This window comes from Anabas testudineus, chromosome 14 (assembly GCF_900324465.2).
Source record: "Anabas testudineus chromosome 14, fAnaTes1.2, whole genome shotgun sequence".
Taxonomy (NCBI): Eukaryota; Metazoa; Chordata; class Actinopteri; order Anabantiformes; family Anabantidae; genus Anabas; species Anabas testudineus.
The window spans coordinates 15004849-15028684 of NC_046623.1; the positions used below are offsets into that span (position 1 = coordinate 15004849).

General features: G+C 40.6%; 2 protein-coding genes across 2 annotated transcripts; both read right to left on the bottom strand.

Moving 5' to 3' along the window:
- Window positions 1-469: 469 nt before the first annotated feature.
- On the bottom strand, window positions 470-12434 carry LOC113170129 (lissencephaly-1 homolog B). The gene is made up of 11 exons (XM_026372059.1): window positions 12277-12434; window positions 7398-7687; window positions 5324-5408; window positions 5161-5235; window positions 4683-4889; window positions 3596-3764; window positions 3136-3238; window positions 2774-3002; window positions 2157-2258; window positions 1921-2077; window positions 470-1777 (listed from the first exon to the last, which is right to left on the bottom strand). The coding sequence occupies exons 2-11, from the start codon at window positions 7427-7429 to the stop codon at window positions 1704-1706; spliced, it is 1233 nt and encodes a 410-aa protein (XP_026227844.1). The 5' UTR covers window positions 7430-7687; window positions 12277-12434; the 3' UTR covers window positions 470-1703.
- A 778-nt stretch (window positions 12435-13212) lies between these two features.
- Window positions 13213-23701, bottom strand: LOC113170126 (clustered mitochondria protein homolog). Its single transcript, XM_026372054.1, has 29 exons — window positions 23461-23701; window positions 22056-23143; window positions 21746-21894; window positions 21483-21654; window positions 21249-21389; window positions 21035-21165; window positions 20766-20920; window positions 20564-20689; window positions 20328-20475; window positions 20093-20185; window positions 19750-19968; window positions 19334-19509; window positions 18952-19263; window positions 18684-18811; window positions 18431-18532; window positions 18227-18327; window positions 17973-18125; window positions 17747-17809; window positions 17383-17633; window positions 17209-17293; window positions 16851-17004; window positions 16290-16429; window positions 16074-16154; window positions 15820-15945; window positions 14671-14792; window positions 14392-14485; window positions 14168-14302; window positions 13985-14058; window positions 13213-13851 (listed from the first exon to the last, which is right to left on the bottom strand). Exons 2-29 carry the CDS (start codon window positions 23098-23100, stop codon window positions 13725-13727), a joined length of 4803 nt encoding a protein of 1600 aa, XP_026227839.1. The 5' UTR covers window positions 23101-23143; window positions 23461-23701; the 3' UTR covers window positions 13213-13724.
- Window positions 23702-23836: the final 135 nt, after the last annotated feature.

Here is a 23836-nt window from a genome sequence, read left to right on the forward strand (position 1 = left end):
ATAAATTATATTTGCTGTCTAGAGCAGCAGCTCTCACATTTTTTCTGACCCATTTCTTTCTAAATCTAAGTTCAATCAAATCCTGGCATTTAATTTCACAGACCCTGTCCCAAAACTGAGTATTAACTGTCTATTATGGCGACTAATTGTTGAGAATATGCTGAAGTAAAAAAAATCATAGTAATTTCTTTTGTCTTGTGTATAACATCTTAAAATACTCCACTTCCAGTTTAGAGTGCTTGAAAATTCAAGTTTTTTTAGAGACAATTAAGCACAATATGTTGTTTTAATCAGTGTGCAGCTGCTCTGGCAAACACTGGGTCCAATTTACTGTATGTATTCGATAAAGGACAGTGTGCTGCAGTGTCTGACCTCACTATGAAACTTGACTGTGGTAAATCCTGTTCCAGAAGTTTCCTTTCCATCTCTGTTCACCTGCTTTCCTCAAAGAAAACACACAACAGGTAACTTATATTTACAGAATTTTATTTCATTATGTTGCAAACAATGACATCCAGATATATTGATACACAACTTTTACTGTGCGTGTATGTGCACTGGTGAGTGTATGTGTATGTGTGTGTAAATAGAGCAGTGAGACCACAGAAAGCAGAATGAAAGTCCCGTGTTAGGGAGTCCTCAATGGGTTAACAAGGCAGAGATAGCGAGCAAGAGGGCACTGGGCGATTCTTGGGCAACATACACACACACACAAACCTCATAAAAGGTGAGCAGGCTTTTTCCTCTGTAAAACACACTTTCGCTATGGGGGGGCGTGTGCCTGTGCTCTCAGCAGCTTAGGGATCATTAAGGTCCTGTGAGTGTCGACTAGAAAGCAAGTTTGTTAAAAGAGATGAAGTAATATGAATGAAAACAGTGGGTGAGAAGCTTTGCCTCCTCGCTCTCCTCTGGCCGTCAGAGCAGAGGCGGTGGAGAGATTCTCCTGTCAGAACATACAAACACACACACACACTCACGTCACGTATACACACATGTACATGTGCACTCGCCCACGGAACCTCGAGTAATTCAGCTAGGGAGCTGCGTCCTGCTTCATTGTTTTTCTACTTGTTACCCCCTTCTCCTTGACAGCTTCCACTTGTTCTTACTTTCCTCGCACCTTCTTGATCAACATCCACGCAGCGACAGACCACAACAATGGAGGCATGGAGGAAAACAAAACTCAAAACCTAAACCCCATCAGCGAGGGGTGCCACTGGTTTTCGTGCACTGTCAGTTAACCAGAATCCACCTGCGCCAGCACACAAGGATATTTACCCTTTGACCCGACGGGAAGTCATGATAACAGTATGCAAATTCGGCAAATTTAACAGTATACAATTTTTTTTGTTTGATTCACCATGCAAGGAATACTTCTTATCTTTTCTGTGTGTTTATGTGTCAGAGATTGCGTGACATTTATTAAGCGTACCCTACATCCAGAATAATTTACATAAAAGGACAAAAGTCATCTTAATGGGGCTGGACTGATGTAGGGGAGGGAGGGGAGGGGACGGGGAGAAGGTAAATCGCCATGGTCAACTATGGTTTGGAGTGTGAGAGGTAAGGGGCTGGGCTGGGTGTCAGGACAGAAGGCAGAAGGCTAAGGAATGGGGCAGGGTGGGGCTTTAGGGCTGTTTTTGGAATTAGTGGTGGTGGGGAGTAGGGTGTATAGCGGGACAGGGCAAGAAATGGCAGCAGTCTCAGCGGCACTCCCAGACTTTAACTGTCTGATCGACACTGCCGGTCACCACGTAGGGAGCAGTCTTGTGGAAATCTGCAAGAGAAGCAAACATTTTTTCTGATGCAGCAAAGAAATTAAATCTAAATACGGTCAGAAATTTCATCTGAAGCAGATAATTCTGTACTTTCACAGCATTGGCGCAGATTAATGATATAAATAAATAAAAAGCTTCTTACCCAGAGACGTAACAAAGTGTTCGTGGGCACACAGGGTCTTCATGCAGCGTTTGTTCTTGTAGTCCCAGATCCTAATGGTTTTGTCGTCTGCGCAGCTCACTATGAATCTTCCTCCAGGATGAAACAACACCCCACGCACCCAGTTGTCATGTCCAACCTGGAGGGAGCAAGATTTTGATTACAACCACTCTCCTCACTCCTAAGCAGCCACACTGACACCCACTCAGACAGCTCACCAGAGTCATGAGGCACATGCCAGTGCTGACGTCCCACATCTTAATGGTTTTATCTCTGGACCCAGAAAGGAGGAAGGGACCCGGCTTGCCACTCTTCTTGCTCTGTGAAACAGACACAAAGGAGATAGAAAAAATGATGAGGTAGGTATGAAGTGTCATTTTGAGTTATGCTAGTGTCACGGCTCTGAGGATGGCATCACCTTCAAATCTCAAGATGTACAATATTTAGCTTAAAAGGTTCATGACTAGAAGATATATACAAGTGCGGGGACAACTTCACACAACCAGTGACAGACTGTCCAAATATTCCAAAAGTAAAAACATCTTTTAGTGAACACTGTGATTTTCTGACTTAATCACAGCAAACAAAAAATTTCATTTCATTAATTACCATAATTTGTTGATCTTTTGTGATAAATGACCTTACAGTGATACTCACTACAATAGTGTCTGTTTTACTTAGTAAAAGAGCATTAATGTTTTACAAGGACTTCATTCCCCGAGTACCCATGGTTAGTCGTGGCTTTACACAACAGTAGAAACCCTGCAGAGGTGAAGCCAACATGCAAAACCATCCTCTGTAGCGTAATGTCCGATCCTGCTGCAGCTGTACGAACCTCTGAGCCTGTGGCTTCCAGGATGGTGGGGTGAGCACTCTCAGGGGCCCAGGCGATGCACTCCACCACGTGTTCATGCTCCCGCAACTCAGCTTTGCACTCCTTCGATGCGACAACCCAGACACGCACCGTCTGGTCATTGGAGCAGCTGGCGATCAATGAGCCATCCTGGTTGGGACGCACCATTCTCACCCACTCCCTGTGGCCGGTGAAGGTCTTCACACAGTACCTGCCGAAGAAATATTCTAAGTTAGAAAATTTTGCTGCATATCAATGGTGAACTAAAACCATCTCGAATTAAAAATCTACATCTAAATTACATTTTTAAGATCTTGTGAGAAAAAGGATTTCCCATCACTTACCCAGTAGCCACCTCCCACATCTTGATGGTCTTGTCTCTGGAGGCAGACACTATGTGGTCCCCATTTGGCATGATGGCTACAGACGACACATTGTGGTCGTGGCCTGAATGACACAAGAGTTTAGTTACCGGTCTACGTTCATCTTAGTAATACCAAGCCAGAGGTAACAGTGTTCAGAAACATAAAATAATAAATAAAATAAAAGGAAACTGTTTCTAATCCTAGTGAAACTAGATACATATATGCACATCATCTTCTGTATACTTTAAGGTAACAAAGTACTCCAAAGCTTTAATATAAAACCGAAAGTCTTCAATTCTTAAACTTAAAATTTTAATTATTACACTAAATACAACAAATCAAAGATTTTAATGTTGAATTAAGAACACAGCAAAAGTTGTATCTGTATATTAACCACATCATATTTGCATATTGTTTTACTTCTGCTAATGTCTCTTACCATGCATTGTTCGAATGCACTCAAACCCCTGAAAGTCCCAGAGTTTGATGCTCATGTCAGCTGAACATGAAGCCAGCAGCTTTCCTGTCTGGTCAAAGGAGATGTCCTGCACAGAGTCTGTGTGGCCCTTCAGGGTTCGCTCAAAGTCTCCTGCCTCATAGTCCCACACCTAAAATTATAGCCACAGGCAGCAGCAGTCAGTCAGTCAGTGAGGGACCAGCCAATCACATCTCTCTTTTCAAACACATTTGTATACATTAACAAAAGAGTACATGTGGCTATGACTATTAAAACATTTCTTGCAACTAAACAAAAACTAATATGTTGACATAGTAAGTTTTCTGACCAACTCAACAGGAAGGATGTGCTTTTAAATCAAAGTCAAATCCGAATAGAGAAAACTGTCCTGTGGGCTATGAAGGATAAACCATTTAAACTCACAAAACTGCATCACTCAGTTTAATATATACCAGTCAGCTAACATAGTTTACTTGGTTAAACAAAGAAAAGACTTAAAATGAAAGAGCAGGGATGGGCTGAGAGAGGAACTGATTTGCAGGATTCCCAGAGTGCTATGCTCTGGAGTGTTGCCTCTGACAACAAGTGCATCAGCCCATCTCCACACAGATGAGCAGTGACAAAGCAGAAAAAAGAAAGTGAGTGAGGTAGGAAGGGAGAGAGGAGGATAAAGGGAGGAGTGTGTTAAAGCAGAGGCAGCATGGATAAATAGGGAGAGCAGCCTCAGATCTGCAGTACAGCTTTGATCTAAAGGGTCAGAACTGCAGAGGCTATGTTGTGGTGTGCTGCAACACAGATTTTTTTTTATAAATGCTGACAATAGTAGAACATCACTGTCCTACAATTCCTGCTAGACACATTTACAGAACAGTGATACATATATAAAAGTGATGCCACTGATGTAATGAAAAAAGACAGATTTTTGGGCAGTACTACATTAAGCTAAGAATTTACCATGGTCTTAGTTCTTGTAAAGGTAAAAAGCAAGTACAAATCTTTTTGTCATGTACCCACATAAACTGGCAGCTAACTAACTCCTGTTTCTAAACACACACAAACGAACACCCACCTTGATGGTAGCATCCTCGGACGCTGTGACCATGACAGAAAAAACTGGGTGGAATATGACACGTGTGACTGGAGCGCGGTGCCCACTCAGGGCGTATCTCTCTGGGGGACGGGGGATCCACTCCTTGGGGTCTCTCTTCTGACCCACAGAACCTCCGTGCGTCATCTCCTCCTTTGCCTCATTCAACTTTGACTCCAGCTCCATCACCTGATGCAGAAGTCAAAAAGCCGAGAAAGTCAGAAATTAAGAGACTCTGATTAGCAAATGCTAGACCTAAAATAGTAAGTTTGATTTCTACAGGTAATATCATCTGGGAGTAAATATTTTTAAAAAGCTGCTGAAATAAACATGTTCATATGTATTACATAAACATGCAATGACAGCTACACTGCACGGCCACAAGATTAAACTGCTGTATAAACTTATCAAACAGGAAAATGTAAATTCCACTATCAGCCAGCACACAAACATTCCTTACCTTCTTCTGTAATCTGATGACTGAGGTCCATTTCTTTTCCAAAAGTCCTGCGTACTTTTTATCTACTTCTTCATTCTGAAGAATGCAGAAAAGACCATTAAAAAGGGATTCACGTTCTTCTAAGCATAAAGGTTCAGTTTTTTGTTTATACGCCGTTCCTTACCATGTCTAACTCTGCCTCTTTCTTGAAGGTGGAATAGGCCTCTTCATATCCATTTGAACGGAGATAGTCGGCTATAGCCCGGTTTCTGACAAAAAGCAGAGTGAAGTAGGTTTTTGAAAGGTTCCAGGCATCAACTCTGTATTATTCACAGATCAGGTATTTACTGATTCTATAATGTGTGCAGTTTCTGATTCATGGAAAAATTGTGCTAAATCAATTACATATAGAAGAAAAAAGGAGGTTGTAATGTATTAAATACAGTGCATGTTCCAAAAACAACAACAACAAAAAAAAAAAAAAAACTAAAAAAATAGGTAAGAGCCTCCCATTAGATAATTACTGCATGGATGATTATGTTTCAGCTGGCAAAAAGTCATTTAACCCAAACTGATGCAGTAAGTAGCTTCTCATTTCTTAAACAACCATGTCTGAAGACACATCCTGTAGTCGTGGAGAAGATGTTAATCTATTTCAGAAAGGTCAAATTATTGACATGAAAAAAGCAAAGAAAACATCCAAGGAGATTGATGAAACTACTAAAACTGGGTTAAGAACTGTCCAATGGAAGAAGGTCATGTGGTCTGATGAGTCCAGATTGACCCTGTTCCAGACTGATGGGAGCATCAGGGTGAAGTGATGCACCCATCATGCCTAGTGCCTACTGTACAGGCCTGTGGTGGCAGTTCTATGATCTGTGGTTGCTGCAGTTGGTCAGGTTTAGATTCAGCAAATGTATGTGTCCAAAGAATGAGGTCAGCTGACTCCCTGAATATACTGAATGACCAGGTTATCCCATCAATGGATTTTTTGGGGATATTCCAAGATGACAATGTCAGGATTTGTTAGGTTCAAATTGTGAACAAGTGGAGAATTCCACCTTAAGCCCACTGGGGTACTTTGGGATGTGCTGGAGAAGACAGCAGTCCGACTCTCCCATCATCAAAACAAGATCTTGCCAAAAGATGAATGCAACTCTGGATGGGAATAAATGACATTGCAGAAGCTAATCAAAATGATGCCACGGCGTATTTGTGCTGTAATCAAAGCTATATAGCTTTTTATGGATGAGCAGTGTATTAGATCCACCTTAACAAAAATGCTGGTTCCTCCTTAAAAGGCAGGAGACCACACCTTCACTAAGAAATAGGAGCAATGGGGTTCGGTTCCACTTCAAATATGGGTGAGTTTGAGTAAGTGCCAACAGAAATTACAATCCTTTAGTGAAGAAAACATAATGCAAGGACCGAATCACTTGGAAACTATGTTGTTGCTGCCTGGAAACCAGAGACTCGCCACAAAGAGAACATAGATGCCAGGACTGGGCAACCACATGGAAACGTAATCTAAAACATGAATATAGAGTTGCCCAGAAATACAAACACAGTTATATTAAAGGAGTAGAACAGCTCCTTTTATGAGATGAAGGGTGAATATTTCATGAGTAACTGTGCTAAATTTAGGCTTCAGTTTCAGGGCTACTTTGTACAGCTGATAATGGCAACCCTGATATTTCTGTCTTATAAACAAACAATGTGCCACCACAAGCAGCAGGATTTCCACTAGAAGATCCCGATCAAATCCTTTTAGCTCATCTTAATGGTATTAATACTAATACTAGATAAACTCCAGTTTTTCTTGACTTAAATTTGATGAAGATGATCATATCTTCTGTTCTGTGTCGTCTGAACTGGGGTGCATATCATATGATTAGCCAGTTCCTCATCTTTCCCTTCCCCCTCTCACTTCTTTGCTCCCATCTTGTGGGTTATGAAATATTCACCAAGAAGGTATCAAGTAAAGCACCTTGATGCTCACATCTCTTCACATTTCCTTAATGATTACACATTCTTGTCAAGGAATTTCTAAAAATATCTGCATAAGCATCCTTAGCAACAGATGATCATGTTCTATGCTAGGCAAAAACATGTGATGTACTTCTTCTGATGTTGTAGGAAAAGTTTAAGATATTGCTAAAACTTTTTGTTACCACAAAATGCTTGTTTGTCTACATGCCTGTTCTTGTTTGCACACGTATTGAGCCTGCACATACACATATTTACATCCAGCCACTCACAGTTCATCTCTTTGTCTCTGTGACAGCACCATGGTGGTTGCTGTTCTCTCCCTCTTGGGGAGGTGAGGATGAGGTGATGCACTGGAGGAGTCTGTGTGGTGTGTGGCGGCGAGGCGTCCAATCCCTCAGTGATGCTTTTCTTTTTCCTTCAGAGACTCAGCAGTGGCGAATAGAGGGCCACGCAGAGGGAGGAGTCCTGGAGATCCTGCCTTCAATCCACTGCTGGGAAAAGGCTCCACGAGTATTTACACTGGTCCAAATCTCACTCACTGATCAGACGTGCCCATCACCTGGAAAGGAAGACAGAAGTGGGTTATAGAAATAAATCAGAACAGGAAACATGACACAGCCAGCTAAAAAAAATACATAAAACTATCTAGGGTTTAAAACTTAGAACGTTGGTCAAGTTGGATAATTATGTTACAAAATAAGCTAACATGACAAGTCACATTCTTCTTATTTATCGAGTTTCAAAATCTGGTTTTAAAAGCAAGTAAAGTAAGGAAAACCTCTTATTAGAGACTCTACATTTATGCATGTGTAGATCATCTGATCACATCAACTACCATTTGCACTGAGAAAAAAAAACATGATCTGATCTGTGTGTGCCATAAAAGAAAATTGTCAATTTTAAGGTACTAATCAACTATGCCGATGATACTGGTAATCAGAAATTTATGACAATGTGACCATCCCAATAACACACCAGAGATCAACAGCACACACTATAAAAAATCAAAATACAACACTTGGTGGTTAAGCTAAAAAGAGTACTCACTTCTTAAGCTTCAACTTTGCTGGCACCTGGGGGCACAGTAGCACTAAGCTGATTAGCAGCTAGACCAGACAACCTCGAGTCTGTGTGTGTGTGTGTGTGTGTGTGTCTCAAAACGATACAGACCACAAGTCCTTCATACAGCTGACAGTGCAATGTAAAGAAGAGATTGGACGGTGGCTAACAGGATTAACCCCAGACACTGAGAGAGGACCTTAACAGAAAGCTGTCCTTGTCTTTATCATTGTCTGGTGCATTGCTTTTTCCCCCCCCACATAAACATTTGCTGACAACCTTTTCTTCTAAATACAGAAGACGTCTTCAAGAAAATAAATATAAAAATTAGATTCAATTGGAAACTGCGCTTAACATTTAGTTTGTACTTTACACATGAGCACTTCCACATTTGTTTTTAGTGGAAGGATGGCAGTCACAGTGAACGACAAAACCTTCAGACAGGGACGCAGCAGAGAGCCCTAGAAGTAACTCTTCTTTCCTGCCTGCAAACATGATGAGTGCTCTGAGGTGGAAGGACTGAGCCGGTGACTCTAGCAGAGCGGCACTCTCAGTGCGGTTCAAAAATAGCCATTTGACCAAAGAGACCGGCTTCCAAACATTACGTAACCAAGACAACATCAGCAGCTCCTGTACCTGCCTGACACTCCTGAGCTTTACCAGCAACTCTGAGAGACAGGACCACATAGATAATGGTCCATGCAAAAAACAAGTGAATATATGAGGCCTAGTTTCAGCTAGTAGAAAAAGCATGTATGTTTTAGTGTCACAGAAGTACAGTTATTTTAGTAAAATGCAAATGTGCAGTTATCTACACCTGGTTCTACTCATTGGGAACGCAGTCAGAAAGTCATAAATCAAGAAGGGTTCAAGGTTCTCTCTCTGTATCAGACTTATCAAAAGAAAATAAATTACACTGTTTGTTTGCGACCTGTGTGATTGTCCAGACATGCAATTAATTTCTCATAAAATGCAATGATTAATTTGAATTAATTTGCACAGAAAAAAACAAAAACAAAAAACTATTAAATGTCATGTTATAGCAAATACATCTGTTAACATGTGGACACCATCTATGCTCAGTTCCTAATGAAAAAGAAAAAATAAATAAAAATCCCCTTTTGGTTCGAGACTTCAACATCATGACGAGTCTGAAACTTAAACCAAAGCAGAAGGGAAAACAGTTGTTCTTGTTCTCCTTCTTCCTTCCATACATAAATACAATATTCAGGGTGTTTACAGTGTTTATTCTGTGTTCACTCAAAAGCACAACTTAAATAACAAAAAACAGAGAAACTAAACTTCAATTTACCGTTCAAAAGGTATACCATGAGAAGATCAGTTATTATAATTAATTCAAGGTTCAGGGTGAGCAACCCAGTCTGTCTGGTTCCTAAAAAGCACAGCAGATACAAAGCTGGTGATACTCAGGGAGGTACTACTACATGTGATTGTCTTTTGACTTTCTGTGAATTAATAATCATAATAATATGAAATGTGACTGTGTAACTCAATGCAAAGACATTTAACTATTTTTAAAAAAATAAATTATGTGTTCTACCCAATTACTTTCTCTCAATCAGTTTTTTGTTGGACTTTAGAATTCGGTTCTTCTACAGTTTAAAACGCATTAAGATCATTTTAAAAATCATGGTCAGGTTATGTCACCAAATCATATTTTCTTGGCTTAGATGATGCCCGGACTAAGCTTGTATTAGGCTACGATATCAGACTATGATATCTATTATTGCTCATCTGTCTTTACCAGGGCATCATGAGTTTATCATTCACATTGGAGAAATTCAATGTAATGGTGTGGACCTTACAGACAGTTTGGCTATGGAAATGTCCATCATGGTTTCCTTGTAAAAAAAAAAAAAAAAAAAAAAACACACAAACAAAAGATAATAATAATAAAAACATCAACAGAAGAAAGCTTCAAATCCTCCCATAGGAGAAGCAGAAACAAGAAAATAGTTGCTATGCATATTTGAGGCTTGAGTTTAAAACAATCTAAGTAATTAATAAACAAATATTTTATGGATGCTTATAATATTATATACATTTTAAAAACATCAATTTAATAATTTAATAGTCTCTGACTACTAAAATAAGAATATGTACACATGCCCTGACTGTTATTTCTCTAGTTAAAACTGCCTTAAGGAATACAACTAATTAATTTAAATTTATGTTGAGGCAAATTATGTTATTTTTAAAAGAAAGCTAGAGTGATTTACTAGAAAAGTGCCCATGAATTTGTAAGATATAATTAATGTAAAGGTCACAAAACCAAATTGTTCATCAAGGTTGGATCACTGAAAGCCTGGTTGCATGTCAAGTTTTTAGTTGTTATACTCTGAGCTTCTGAGTAACGTCACTTTTTATGGGTGACCTTCAGGCCAAATAAATCCTGCTGGCACAAACTGACAAGGTAATGTTTGATTAGAAAGCATGTTGGCAAATCATTTTTTCTTTAACTGGCAACCTGTAGAACTTCATCGCCTTTTTTAATCAGTGACGTCTCTCCATAGCACGTCTTGCAGCATTATTAAGTTGATAAGTATTGCCCCACAATAAAACACTGCAAAGTTCAACTTGTCTATACATTACTCAACCTTCTGCATGTATTATCAGTTAAGATTTAAATGTGAAATGACAGTAGCAGAATTTAAAAAAAATAATACCAACATGTCTGATATAGAACCCCAATTTTGCACTAATTGAATAAGTATAAGTAATATACTTATTTGGTTGAAAGGGAAAACAGGTATTCAGGAAGAAACGTGGCAGAAATAATAAATTCTTCATTGCATTGTCAAGATTAACAAATTAACTCATATGAAATAAAATAATAGGTACAATCATGAGATGCTGGAGAACACTAAAGAATTGAGCATATAGACCATCTACATTCTGAAATATATACATGGTATAGATCTAGGTTCTACTTACATGGCTATTCGCATTTAATTCATTCAAATTGCAAACGCGAGCTCTTGTTTTGTAGATTTCACGTCACATCTGTTTTGGCTTGTACATGAACATCATTCCGTGCTGGTGCTTTTTTTTTTGTTCTCCACCCTCATTCCTCAAATCATCGCCTTTTAATGGAGCTTGCAATCAGCATCAAAACTAGTCAAGGCGACTAACAGCTCATTTCTACAGATATTGGTTCAGAATCTGGCGATCCGTCTTTCCCAGCTTCAATGGCTACAAGGGCAAAGTTGCAGCAATGGCTCTGCAACGCCCTTCCCAGCTAACATTAGCTTAGCACGATAACGTACACGTTAACTGGAGCTGTCAGTTTGAGCAGACTAGATTTATACTACCACACAGCCACCATACCAAAACACACACAGGGCGTTGGTCAACGCCAACAAGCAGCTAGGACTCATACCCCTTGTTGCAAATAAAATAACAGTTAAAGATTAAAATATATAGCCAGAAAGATAAGTTTGATTATGGGCTATTAGCCGATATTCACCAGTAACGTTACAATACCACGCCAGTTTATTGGTTATAATAGAGTTAACTGAGACTAATTAGACGATCTCCATAACAATTAAGGTCAACGTTTCAAGTTTACTATGTAGTATTTATTGTAAGGATTTTCCTAGCAGTATCAGAATATTTATACCAGCAGTGGAAAATAACGTTATGGCAGCAAGCTGACAGCACCTAGGTTAGCTTAGCCGGCTAACGTAACACGTTAGCTCATTCTCATAGAGCTTCCATAAATAGACGCCAATAGCGTTAGCCAAATGGTTAGCAATGGTTCACAACAAGTGTCTCCTAAGAAGTCACGCATTGACCAAGATGTGTAGCACTGCTTTTAAAATAGGAGCAACATTCGGCCTATTTGAATAATGCCACCATTCGATTATCATCACTTCCAGCCTCTAAATCGATGCTCTTGACAATGCCAACTTTGCTTCTTAGCTTAGCATTAGCTTAGCCTTCGGCCTCTCCGCCATTTTGAGATCGGAACGGGAAAGCGCAGCCACTGCAGGCAATTCGTCGTCAGAATAACAAGTCTTTCTAAGTGCCAAAACAAGAATGTAGACACGAGTAGAACCATTAACTCACCCTCTGGCAAATGGTGAATCTCATATCCGCCTGACAGGTGAAAACATGCGACGAGAACCGAGGTTTTGATGTGGTATTGTGACTTTTCGCATCACCCGGCGCGGTCCGTCAGATTCGTTCTCCTCTTTGGTACCACCGCATTCACCTCAGCTAACGGTCGCTCCTGGACGTCGGGTACGCGCACGTCGAGGCGAGCGTAGACACGCAACGTGCTCCGTCAGACGCCCCGGTGATTAAAAGGGAAACGCACCAAGAAAGTTAACAACAAAGTTAAACTTGTTATTTTTATTATCATGTAGGCTAATTCAAAATTAATCACTTTTTTATTGTAAACTAATTTTATATTCAGTTGAGCAACAGAACAAATTGTAGAGATTATGTTACACGTGTTACATGTGCATGCATGTTGACGTTTTCTTTCTGTGCATGACAGTGCAACATTTTTCCTAATGTGCTTTTAGTGTAGGGTCCAAAAATGACAGTCTTCTTTTGTGCAAAATTAAATTCTGACATGTAACTTTTTAGTTAGTTAATTTTTTAGTACAAAATGTCTCATATTTGTTATTATCATTTCACCTCAGGTCAACAGAGAAACACAAAGAGAACATTTTACAATAAAAAGACTTAATTTAAGATATACACTGTCAAAGTCTCATATTAGGCATTCAAATGTTTTTATGCACAAAAATGAAATAAAAGGCAACTGAAATTTTTTTTAAAGGTAACGTTTTATAAAGATTTAGCAAGTCAAAAGAGTTTGACTGTTCATATTGTCAAAATATGAATAAAAAAATAAAAATAATAGAACTTAGAATATTTTATATATATATTTTTATATTTATTTTACACACTAAAGAATGCATTGTATTTAATCTGTACATGACACAAAGTACACATGCAAAACTGTTAGAGGGATATTTTATTTTCAGGCACAGACACATCATGTATGTTCTGAGACCTGTCCGTGGCACAAGTGTGAAACCCAGTGGGCGAGCAGGAGATTGCAAGATGACAGCAAGTCAGGACTTTTAATAAACCTCAACTGTATTTTATTTTATTTTTTCCAGTAATGGCAGATCAGGACACACAGTGTTTGTTTATCCGTTAAACAATAAATTAATTTAATGTTTAAAGATTATACATTTCTCTGAAAACAAGGAGGAGAGTTATACATATTAGTAACTTCATTATATGTTCGGATATATGTTTAACAACAGTTACCTTCTGTCTACAGGTATGTCTGCATTAGATAAGACTCTCTGCAACATCCAGTCCTTCATAGACAACAGCAGCATCTGTCTGGTGCTTGGATGTAGTTTTAGTACAGAGTAATTGAACGTTTTCATTAACACCAACAATGTGTTTCAGTTTTATTTACTATTGTTGTTCAGTGTCTGTGTGACAGACTGTATGGATGATCTGTTGACATGGCTCTTTTAGTCCATAGTTCAGGTTTGTTGCCTGTTGTCTGCAGCTTTGCAGTCTTTCTGCCTTAATAACTGATTTTCTAGCTCCTCCACTTGAATCTTTTTCTTTCCACTCAACTCAGTCTTCAAGTCCTCAATTTCTTTTGCACTAGAAGAAAAGACAAAATACTGTATGACAGATGAAATGATTGCTTACACTGACTCTTCAACAGAATATTCATCAGGTCAGATTAACATTACAATAATGACGACAGGTTTTTAGGGACTGTTTCACTGATTACCTGAAGGGAATGAGGATGATTCCACATGTCAGGTTGAGCTGCTGGAGGATGGTGGAAAGACTTGGTGTTGAAAACTGGAGAGAAGCACAGAAAAAGTATCTCTCAACCTCAAATGTGAGTGTGTGTGAACAGGCAGTTCCATTCTTCTTTGCATGCATGTGTTTAAGTATTTTATAAACAAACCTTTGGCGGTGGGATAGAGGCACTGGGCGTGTTACTGTAGATATGGTTGATAGCTTTCTGGAGGATCACAGCCTGCTGAGTCAGGCTCTTTAGGTAGTCTGAGCTTTCCCTCGTACTGGTATGATTCACGCCAACCTTAATGTGTGTAACAATTAAGTTTATCAGTTAGAATCATGAGCCTGTAGCATAAACCTAACAAAGTATTGCAGCATTATCAAGCACACCTGTCTTTTATATATTGAATAAGCCTCTTTCTCGTGTTGAAGAGCTGATCGAAACTCTCCTTTACTCTCATACACAGTGGCGAGCAGATGGTGACTGCACAAAAGACAGACATGGACAGGCAATAGCAACAGGTAATGCAAATGGTTATATAAAGGAAATCCAGGAAAGGATCATTTACATTTATATTTAGTAATTTAGCAGACACTTTTACTTATAGGAAGATTACAACAAAAACTGTTGCAATGCATTTATAGCATTTCTGTAATGACATAACATACCTATGTGCATGCTTCAGGGATGTGGCTCCGTGGTATTTTGAAGTTACATCTATAGCATTTTGTAGGAACTTTAGTGAAAGCTCATACTCCATCAGTCCATGAAGTACTAGACCCAGCATGCTCTAATGTAGTGGAGCACAACAAGGACATGAACAGATTATTTCCAACACAAGCAGGAAATCTAATTATATCTTCTAGCACAAATAAGATTAGGGTTGTGTTTGTTTTTATGACTTGGTGCAACTATAACTTTTTGTTTTTAAGTTAATTAGCGTGAAAGAAGAGATTCTTGGTCCAAAAACTTTAATATTGTTACCAGTCTACCCAACTGTACCCAAGGGATTTTTTTCTTTCATTCTTTAAATGAAGCTGTTTAGAAATAAGATTTTTCTAAAGCCACTTGATGGCAGCATACCTTGTGCACAGGAGGGTAGGTTTGCAAAGAAGGAATGGTTGACAGGTTAAACATCAACTTAAAATATACTGTAAATAGTACTGTGTATGTAGAATGTGTATAAACTACTGTAATGTCTAAAATATCTATCATATACAATGCCAATGAAGATATGTCAGATTTCAAATATTTCTTGATTAATTGGTAATAAAATGTGATCTGATTTTATTCTAAGTCACAAGTACAGACAAGTATAATGTGATCAAGCTAATGACACAAACAATTATGTCATAATAATCTTTTATGTCTTTGTTAAACCCTCAGAGTGCTGGTGAAAAGGTCATTTAACAACTGGTTAAACCTCCTCTCAAACAAGCACAAGCCGTGGAACAGGACTGTTACTTCATCTCAGCCGTATTCTTAGGAAATCTGGAGTTAACGTCTCTCTTCATGTCACTCCACAGCATCTCTATTAGGTTAAGTTCTGGGCTCTGACTGTAGTAGATTAACTTTGATGTAGGGCGTCATTGTCCTGCTACATTACTCAGCTTCAGCCCTTATGCAAAGCCCCTTTTGGCTCAGAGGTTCACACATTTTTTCAATCCACTCTGTAAATGTTTAAATCATGTAATTAATATGGACAAAAATATACAAAGGTTTGAGTGTTTTTTTTTTTTGTTTTTTGATGCCGTAGCTGCTGTTTTTGTTTTGTTTTGTGGAATATAAAGTAGAAAAACATGTGAGGTCACACTTACATCCAGCAGTGCGACTTGTGGATGGTCTTCTCCAGTCACAAGCAGGGTGAGATACCGAGCGCGGTACAGCAACTGAAGTGAGGTTGAATGTCGGCCTCCAGCAAAGCAGTACAGGGCCAGGTAGGTCTGAATCACAATTAGAAGAAGACAGGAAGTTGCAAGTTAAATATTCTATTAATATCTTTACATAAGGTGATAGTAAAAGAACAACGGAATTTACATTGTCAGTGAACTGATGAAAAACTGAAACTTACATAGTCTTGTATTGTCTGTGGGTGGTCGATGCCTTGTACTCTCTCACTGCTCATAACAGCCTTTTCTTGGTTGCTGAGAGCCTGCGAGACACAAGAAAATATGTTTTGAGAGCTCACAGATGTTCATATCATCTTGTTCTATTAGAATGCAAAGATGATATTACCTGAATATATCTGATAAGAAGTGGTTAAACAAATTGTAATATACATATTTACATCTGGATATTCTCCCAAGATGTAGCTGAGCCGTCCAAGCAGACGCAGGCACATGCATGCATCCTCGTGCAGGACCCCACATGTGCTGCTGAACAGAGTCAAGGCCTGGTTAATGAACTCATAGCCGTCTCTGAGAAGCCCTGAGAGCAAACATAAAACAGTAATGATGAGCATCAAATCAAAATCCAAACCTGTGCAAATTAGTATTGATGATTTTTGTTTTTGCAGCATAGGAGCTAATGTTGGTAACTTTCAGGACTGGTATTGATCATGAGTATTTGATACACTGCGGTTACTCTATTTATATGTGCTGAGTGTGGTTTACTGCATACATGAGAACAGTTCTACCCACTCACTAACTGATTGACGTAATTGTTCTAACTTGCTCATATTAGCTTCTGCTGAGCTTACAAATGTGTTTTTGTGCGTTATTTAGGTTATTATTAGGACAATGTTCAGTACATCAGTACAGTACATCTGCAGGGCATCAGTCACTTTCAGCATCCAGGGAAAGACACCATGCATTTTATGTATTTGTATGTGTTTTCCTGTGTCTCTCACCCTGCTGCACTGCCACCTGTGCTTGCTGAACAAGTTTTGTTGCATCCGTTGATGTAAATTTGAGATGTTTAACTACAGGAAACATGTTGACGACATCTTCTTCACCAAATGCTGGTCTGTGACGTGACTCAAACACGTACTCCCTCAGCTGCACCTAAATACGGAGGGAAGGAAAAACAAGCAGACGGGGAACAGCTGCATTATAAAGCTGCAGTAGATAGCCCCAAGTCACTGTCAAAGCTTATATTAGTGTCTAGTTTTTAACACAAGAGCATGTATTTGTTTCCTCTACCTAGATAGAGGTGGGAGTAGTGAAGTGAAAAGCTGGTTTTGTATTGAAAGAAAACACATGTCTGACCTGAATGCCCGTCTTGATGGCCATCTCTCTCAGTAGGGAGATCCTCTGAAGGTTGTACTTTGCTATTACCTCATCTATACTTTCACTAAACACAGATGGGATGAAAGTGTTAATTCCTGTTGCACATATCTGACTACACTTTAAAAACACACACAAACATTCACAGACACACACCTGTCAATCGTGTAGCGGTAATAATTTCTAGCCTCACTCTTGATCCTGCCCCATAGCTCACTGGAGGTCAGTTTAGCCCACACGTTGTCTGTCAACAAGACGACTCGACTCCCGTGACTCCGTCTGCGGCGGCTTCTTCGACGAGAGAGAAGCCCGTCTGAGCAGGAGTCGGGGAAATAGGAGGAGCAGGAACTCAGGAGACAGTTTAAGAAGTGACAGACAGCAGCAGAAAATGCTGTAGGTTCCACATCCTGTGAGAAAATGAGACATATGTTGACGTTAGGACATGAATTCTGATTCTGTTCTGTTTTCCTATTTCATATATATCTTTGATTCATTTCATTATATTCTTTGAGAAGGTCACCTGTAGATAGGCCTTGAAGATGTGTTTTGCACTTCTGACGATGACTTCACTGACAGAAATCCTCTGTGAGGGAACATTTGATGTTATTTAAACCAAATCTTGCTCCACTTGATTTTATCTTATGTTTTATTCTTCATTTAAAGTATTTATTTGTGTCTTTACTAATGTAATTCACTGTAATTTATATTAAAGTTTAAAGTTATCAGGATAAAACTAAACTCATCACCTGTATGTGGCTGAGTCTCTCTCTTTCCTTCTCCCCTTCAAGCGCCCTTAGGAAGCTGCCCAGGTACCGTACATTAACACCTCGCTGGTGTAGCGCTGAAGTCAGGGTTGCTCCATCCATTGGCACAGCTGTCTGGTCAAGGCAGTCCCTCAGCTACCACACACACACACACAGACATACTGTACATGTGCATGTCATCATCACACATCTTAAACTGCACGTGAATGACCGACCTGAGCCTCTGCGACACTCACCACAGCTGGAATCTGATTAGACAGCAGAAAAGCAGCCGCGTCCCACAACAACCGTCTCTGTCTCTGAACCTCCTCAACACACTCAGGGGGGAAACGAACATCTGCAGCAAAGGCAAAGACAATCATTGTCCGATTTTCATCATATCAAACTTTATATACAATACACGAGTGTGTACATGCATGAGTGCACAGTGTGTTCAGTACCTGGGGAGCAAACATCAGGATTGAAACGAATGTCGAAGCAAGAGTCTCTCACTGATCCAACAGCCTCACAAGCTTCTGTGATAATAGTTTGTTTCTGAATATCTATAAAAGAAAAATATATTGCTTACATACTGACATAGCAAAATATCAACCAGTCCTTAGCATGTTCTTGGCCCTCAGTCATTAGTAAATGATATTTGCACCTTTTAGGGGTTCATGAACAGTTGTTCCCAGATTAAAGGATGTTATTCACCTATTCCAGCCGTGGCTGCGTCTCCATTTCTTGGCTCACAGGCCCAATCTTCACTTTGCTCTGTGGGTTTATCCCTCTCTCCCAGCTGGCTGAGCCCTGTTGACACCATTTTGACATAAAGTTCATACCTGCAACAGTAAACACAGGGTTAGAGCAAATAGACACCTTGTTTCCGAAGCTAAGTTCATTCTGCAGGTTTGATGATAACACAGAGGCTGCATTAGTGTTCAGATGTTTTTCAAAGGGATCCAAATCCCTTATTCCTCACCTGTGCTGGACAAAGGCCTCTAACAGCTCTGGTCTCAAGCTGGCCAGACTGTGAGGATGTTGTTGTGGATAACCAAAGTGCTGACACTGCTTTGGCACCTCTTCCCCCGTCACCTCTTTCTCGTGGAACTGGAAGTTTAGGTCAGGGGGGAAGGTCCGCAGAAGATCCAAGATGTAAGACCGTCCATCATTACCGAAGATGCCTTTGGTCTCCATACCAGAGCAAAGCTCCACTGGGCTGTTGTTGTGGTCGAGCACCAGGTGAGGTTGGAGTCTCAGTGGTTTACTGGTTTTAACCAGCAGCTCCAGAAACCTGCAGGAAAACACTTTTAATCACGGTCTAAATATTCCGTTTTAGTGTTTTGTGTGAGTGTGTGTCTTACCTGGAATGTGTAAAAACAGTTTTTCCATAGTCATTAGAGCCATAGACGACACCCTGCTCCTGATTTTTCTCCAAAATCCCAGGAACTATGGTCTGAGCAATAACACGGATACCACGATAATCCACCACAGCTGTCCCAAGTGTGTGAAGCCCCTCTATGTCAACAGATGTGTATGCCTGCAGCAGAGCATAGTATTTTTTGTTTCAATGGGAGAAACATAAAAACATCCTATGGCTAATCCAATAGTATGGAAGAAATTAAATTACATATGTTTAAAAGCAATATTCACATGTTATCGTAGTGTGATATTGTTTTCTCTTTTAAAATCTAAATAATTATACCTTAAATACAGTATATAATGATACTGTCACCTCTGAACCAGCATACTACCTTTAGACTATTGTCAGGATCTCTACCTGTGCTCCCCTCAGGTCACAGATGGCAGCAGCATGAGCAGCAGTGTTGCCTCCCAGTGGGCTGTAGTGATCTGATATGTCAAAGCCCAAGCTGAAGAAGATGTTGTTCCAGATAAACATCTGCATATGAGGTGCTTCCCCTGGGTTTAATGGCATGATGTTGCCATCGATAACAGCTACAGCACCTTGTGTTGCAGCAGCAACAAAGTCACTGTTGGTCTGGATGAAGTATGGGAGAATATGCATCAAAATCCTGTAATCCTGGTCACGGTTTCAGGGATATAGACTGATGATAATTATAAGTCTGCTTCTCTAACCTTTACTAAGGAGAGAGGGGCCTCACCTTGAATAAGCTCCTCTCTCTGTGCAGATGCTCCTGGTGGGAAGTTCTGGGGAGCTCCCTGCATCCCTGCAGCTCCTCATTCCAGTCCCGAGTCTGTGGTCATAAGGCACAACCTAAACATCCTTGTCATCGCAGTGTGACATCTCATGTATGTGCTTACATGGATTTTACTACAGTCTTATATTTCTCTGCATTTTCTAAATGTAATCTGTTCGCCCTGTTTTGTGTTTGTGACCTGCCCAGCTGTGTGCTCGTCCTGTCCCATGCGACTGGTGTGTGTCTCCTCTGCTCTGACACAGTCGAGGGTGTGGTCTCCATGACGGGCGGTCCAGGTAAACACCTGGAAAGGTGCTGCCATACGCTCAAAAGGGTGTTGCTGGACTCTGGTTCACAGCAAGTAACAGAAAACAGACAGGCACAGTTTGTATTAATAGAATAACATGAATTTTCCTGCGTGATCAGTTTGCTCACCTCTTCCTTTGCAGAGCACTGAAGTTCTTCCTGAAAGAGGGGCTCGCTTGATTCAGCAGCTCGACTAGAGAGTGGCAAAGGAGTTTGGGATCTGCAGGTTTAGGGTTGAAGTTGAAGGCAGTAGACCTGAAACAGTAAGAGCATAGAAGAAGAAGCACAGCAGTATTGTACTTACTGTATCATATGATGGTTTAACACTCACTGGTTGAGGTAGAAACCACGTGTACAGGATGTGATGTTGAGTTCTCTGTCTTCCATAGTCAGGACATTGAGATACATTAAGTCCCCGTGCATCTTCCTGTTCCCTGGAGGAGGGTTCCAGCTGCTCATGGTCAGAACCCGCAGACACTGTAAAGGCTGTAATGATACTTACATAAAAGTCCACTGTTGCTTCACTACAATTAAAGACCTTTTTATTGAATGTTATATATTTATTAAGTCATATTTGCAATAGAAAAGCTGCCCTGTCACCTTCCAGTCATCTCTGATTGGCTGCAGTGGAGAAAGTGGTCGATCCTTACATCCCGGGAGGATGTATTCAGGAGGGCTGCAGTAAACCGACTCTTTTTCAGAAGCTCGCCTCTTCCCCATCACTTCACTCTCTGTAAGGAGGAGTATGAAGGAAGAAATAATGACTGATAGAAAACAAAGTTCAGTACAAGGAGACGTGAGACAACAAAATTACCCATGTCTGTTCGGGTGTAAAAGGAGAGGTAAGATAGTGAGCTGCCGTTCACGCCGTTGTAGGCATCTGTGGGGTCAAGGCTCCTCAGAAGGTCACGTACATGTCTGAGATGAAGACGAGCATCACGTACTGTGTAAGAATCTGCAACAAGATCAGAAAAATATGGTTTTTAAGTGTCAAGTGTTGCTGCTTTGAAAACTAATAAGAAAAGGGAGAAAAGGAAGAGGCAGTTACCCTCCACCAGCTTGATCACTGCTCCGTCCTGGATGCCTGGCACAGAGTGTAACTCTGTGAGGCTGTTGAGAGAGGTGCCTCCGAGCTGGAGGGAGAAGCAAGTGCGGTGGCAGGTGACCTCGTGCTCCATCAGCACCTGGTGCAGCTCTGCCACCAGCATGTGGCTTGACACCTGAGAGGGGAGGAGAAACAGAGACATTCAAAAAGACATGAAGATGCAGGGATGTATGTTGTAGTAAATAATGATGGTAGTACAGCAGAACCTGGAGCTCAAAACTTTCTGCTCCTGGAGGTTGAATTCTGACAGTAAAGTTTGTCTCTTGCAGATCGACTATGTCACAGATGCTCGGCTGTTTCCGTATAGCAGCATCAGCCTCCTCTGGGCTTTTTTCTTCAGTTTGACTTGGAGACTCTGTCGACAACAGTGAAGAGACAAAAATAAATATGCTAAAAATGGAACTAAACTATTATTATGGTTAAATGCACGATAATGCAAAAAGTTAATGTTATAGAAGAAAAATGAAACTGAAAAACATTAAAAAAACATGAAATGTGCCAGATGAAAACACACACCTGCGACACGTGACGGTGCCAGAAACAGCCTGTCAACTAAAAACAAGGTCATCTGCTTCATCTCGGCTCCTTCCTGCTCCAACTGAGGTAAAACCATCTCCAACTCCAGAACATGCTGCACATCAGTCTTCTCGCCGTCCTGACTTTGGACGTGATCTGTTTCTAATGAAGTAAGATCTGTGTTGTCCTCAGAGCAGCTTATGTTTGTCGTTGTGGGGATAATGTTTGGGACATGCTGATCAGACCCCACAGTCGCCACCTCCTGAGCAGTAGCATTACTTTGCTGCAACTTAAAGACATCCCCTTCATCATCGTTTAACTCCTCTTCCAGCTCTGTTTGAAAAACACACTCATGGACGTGATGCTCTTTGAGATTTTCCTCTTTAGCTTCCTCGCCTGTGTCTCCAGGGTCCCGTTTGTTGTTCTCAGACTGTCTTTCCTCTTTCTCAGGCCCGTCCATGTCAGACCAAGTTGTTCTTTTATTTAGTTTCTCTGACAAAACATCAGTGACAGTTTCTAAGAGTCTCTGATTTGATGTTGGTGTATCTGTTTGTGGCTCTGAGAGCACAGCTGCTTGTTTCAGTATCTCCTTTGTATTATTGCCCACAGGTCTTTCTGTTTGGGTCTGAACTTCTGCCTGTGACTCAGTCTGAGTCTGCACCCCCATACCAATATATGTGTCCCCTTCAGTCTGTGTCTCAACCTCAGAATACCCTCTGTGCCTCCCAGTGTTGCTCCTCTCTTGTCCTTCATCTCCCACTTCACCTAGTCCCTCTTCTTCCTCACACACCAGCAAACACACCATCGGCTCCACCAGGGTCACGTCCCCTCCCAGGTTGCTGCTTAGGATGATGTCTGGAAACAGGAAGTGCTCCGGTTCGAGGGCTGGGTTTGTCACAGCGGTCTCGTCCGACAGGCTCGGTGTGTCACATTCGCTCTCTTCGCTGGATAGCAGAGGGGATCTTTCCACCTCACGCTGAACTGGTGCATCCTTACACTTAAAGTAGTTTGTCAGTGTAACACAGCACTGGACTATGTTTCCCATGATGCCTTTGTGCACAAATCGTAAATTCAATTGTGTAGTTAGTCTAAGAAAGTAAAGACCACAGTGTTAATAGGGTTAAAAGAGAGATACATAAACATATTACAAACATACTCTCTGTACATAGTAAAATACAGTAAAGTTATTTTTACGATAAAAATAAATGCAACTTTACATATAAAATGTCTCTAAGTTAGAGATAGGCATAACTAAGAAGACATAATTTACATGTCTTGAACCACCGTTAACGCGATTAAGTTTTAATAAATGTAACACATCTCACTAATACTCACAAAAACACAAAAGTGCAACTGAAAATGTGAAAGGACTGAAATACATATGAATGTGTAATGTGGGTCTTACCAGCCTATGTAGGGAGAGGGAGAGACTGCAGGCCTATGTCATATTCTCCAGACTCATCCAGCTGAAATCATGGAGCTGAGTTTCCCAGGATTTCCTCTGTTGCAGGAGTCTCCACCGTCCTTGCTGTGAAACCACGTTACACAAACTGTTTGACACTGCATGTGTCTGTCTGTGTGCCCTTCATGGCTGTGTGGGGAGCTGTGAGAAAGCCTGCAGGCCCTCTATTCACACACATGCACAATCACACACACACACACACACACATTTTAGTACCCATTCAAGTCCAGGAGAGGGCAACATCTCTGCTGTTCATGATGTAACTTCCTGTATTGAGACCAGTCCACGTGCTATCTATCAACCTTGAATGTGAGCACTT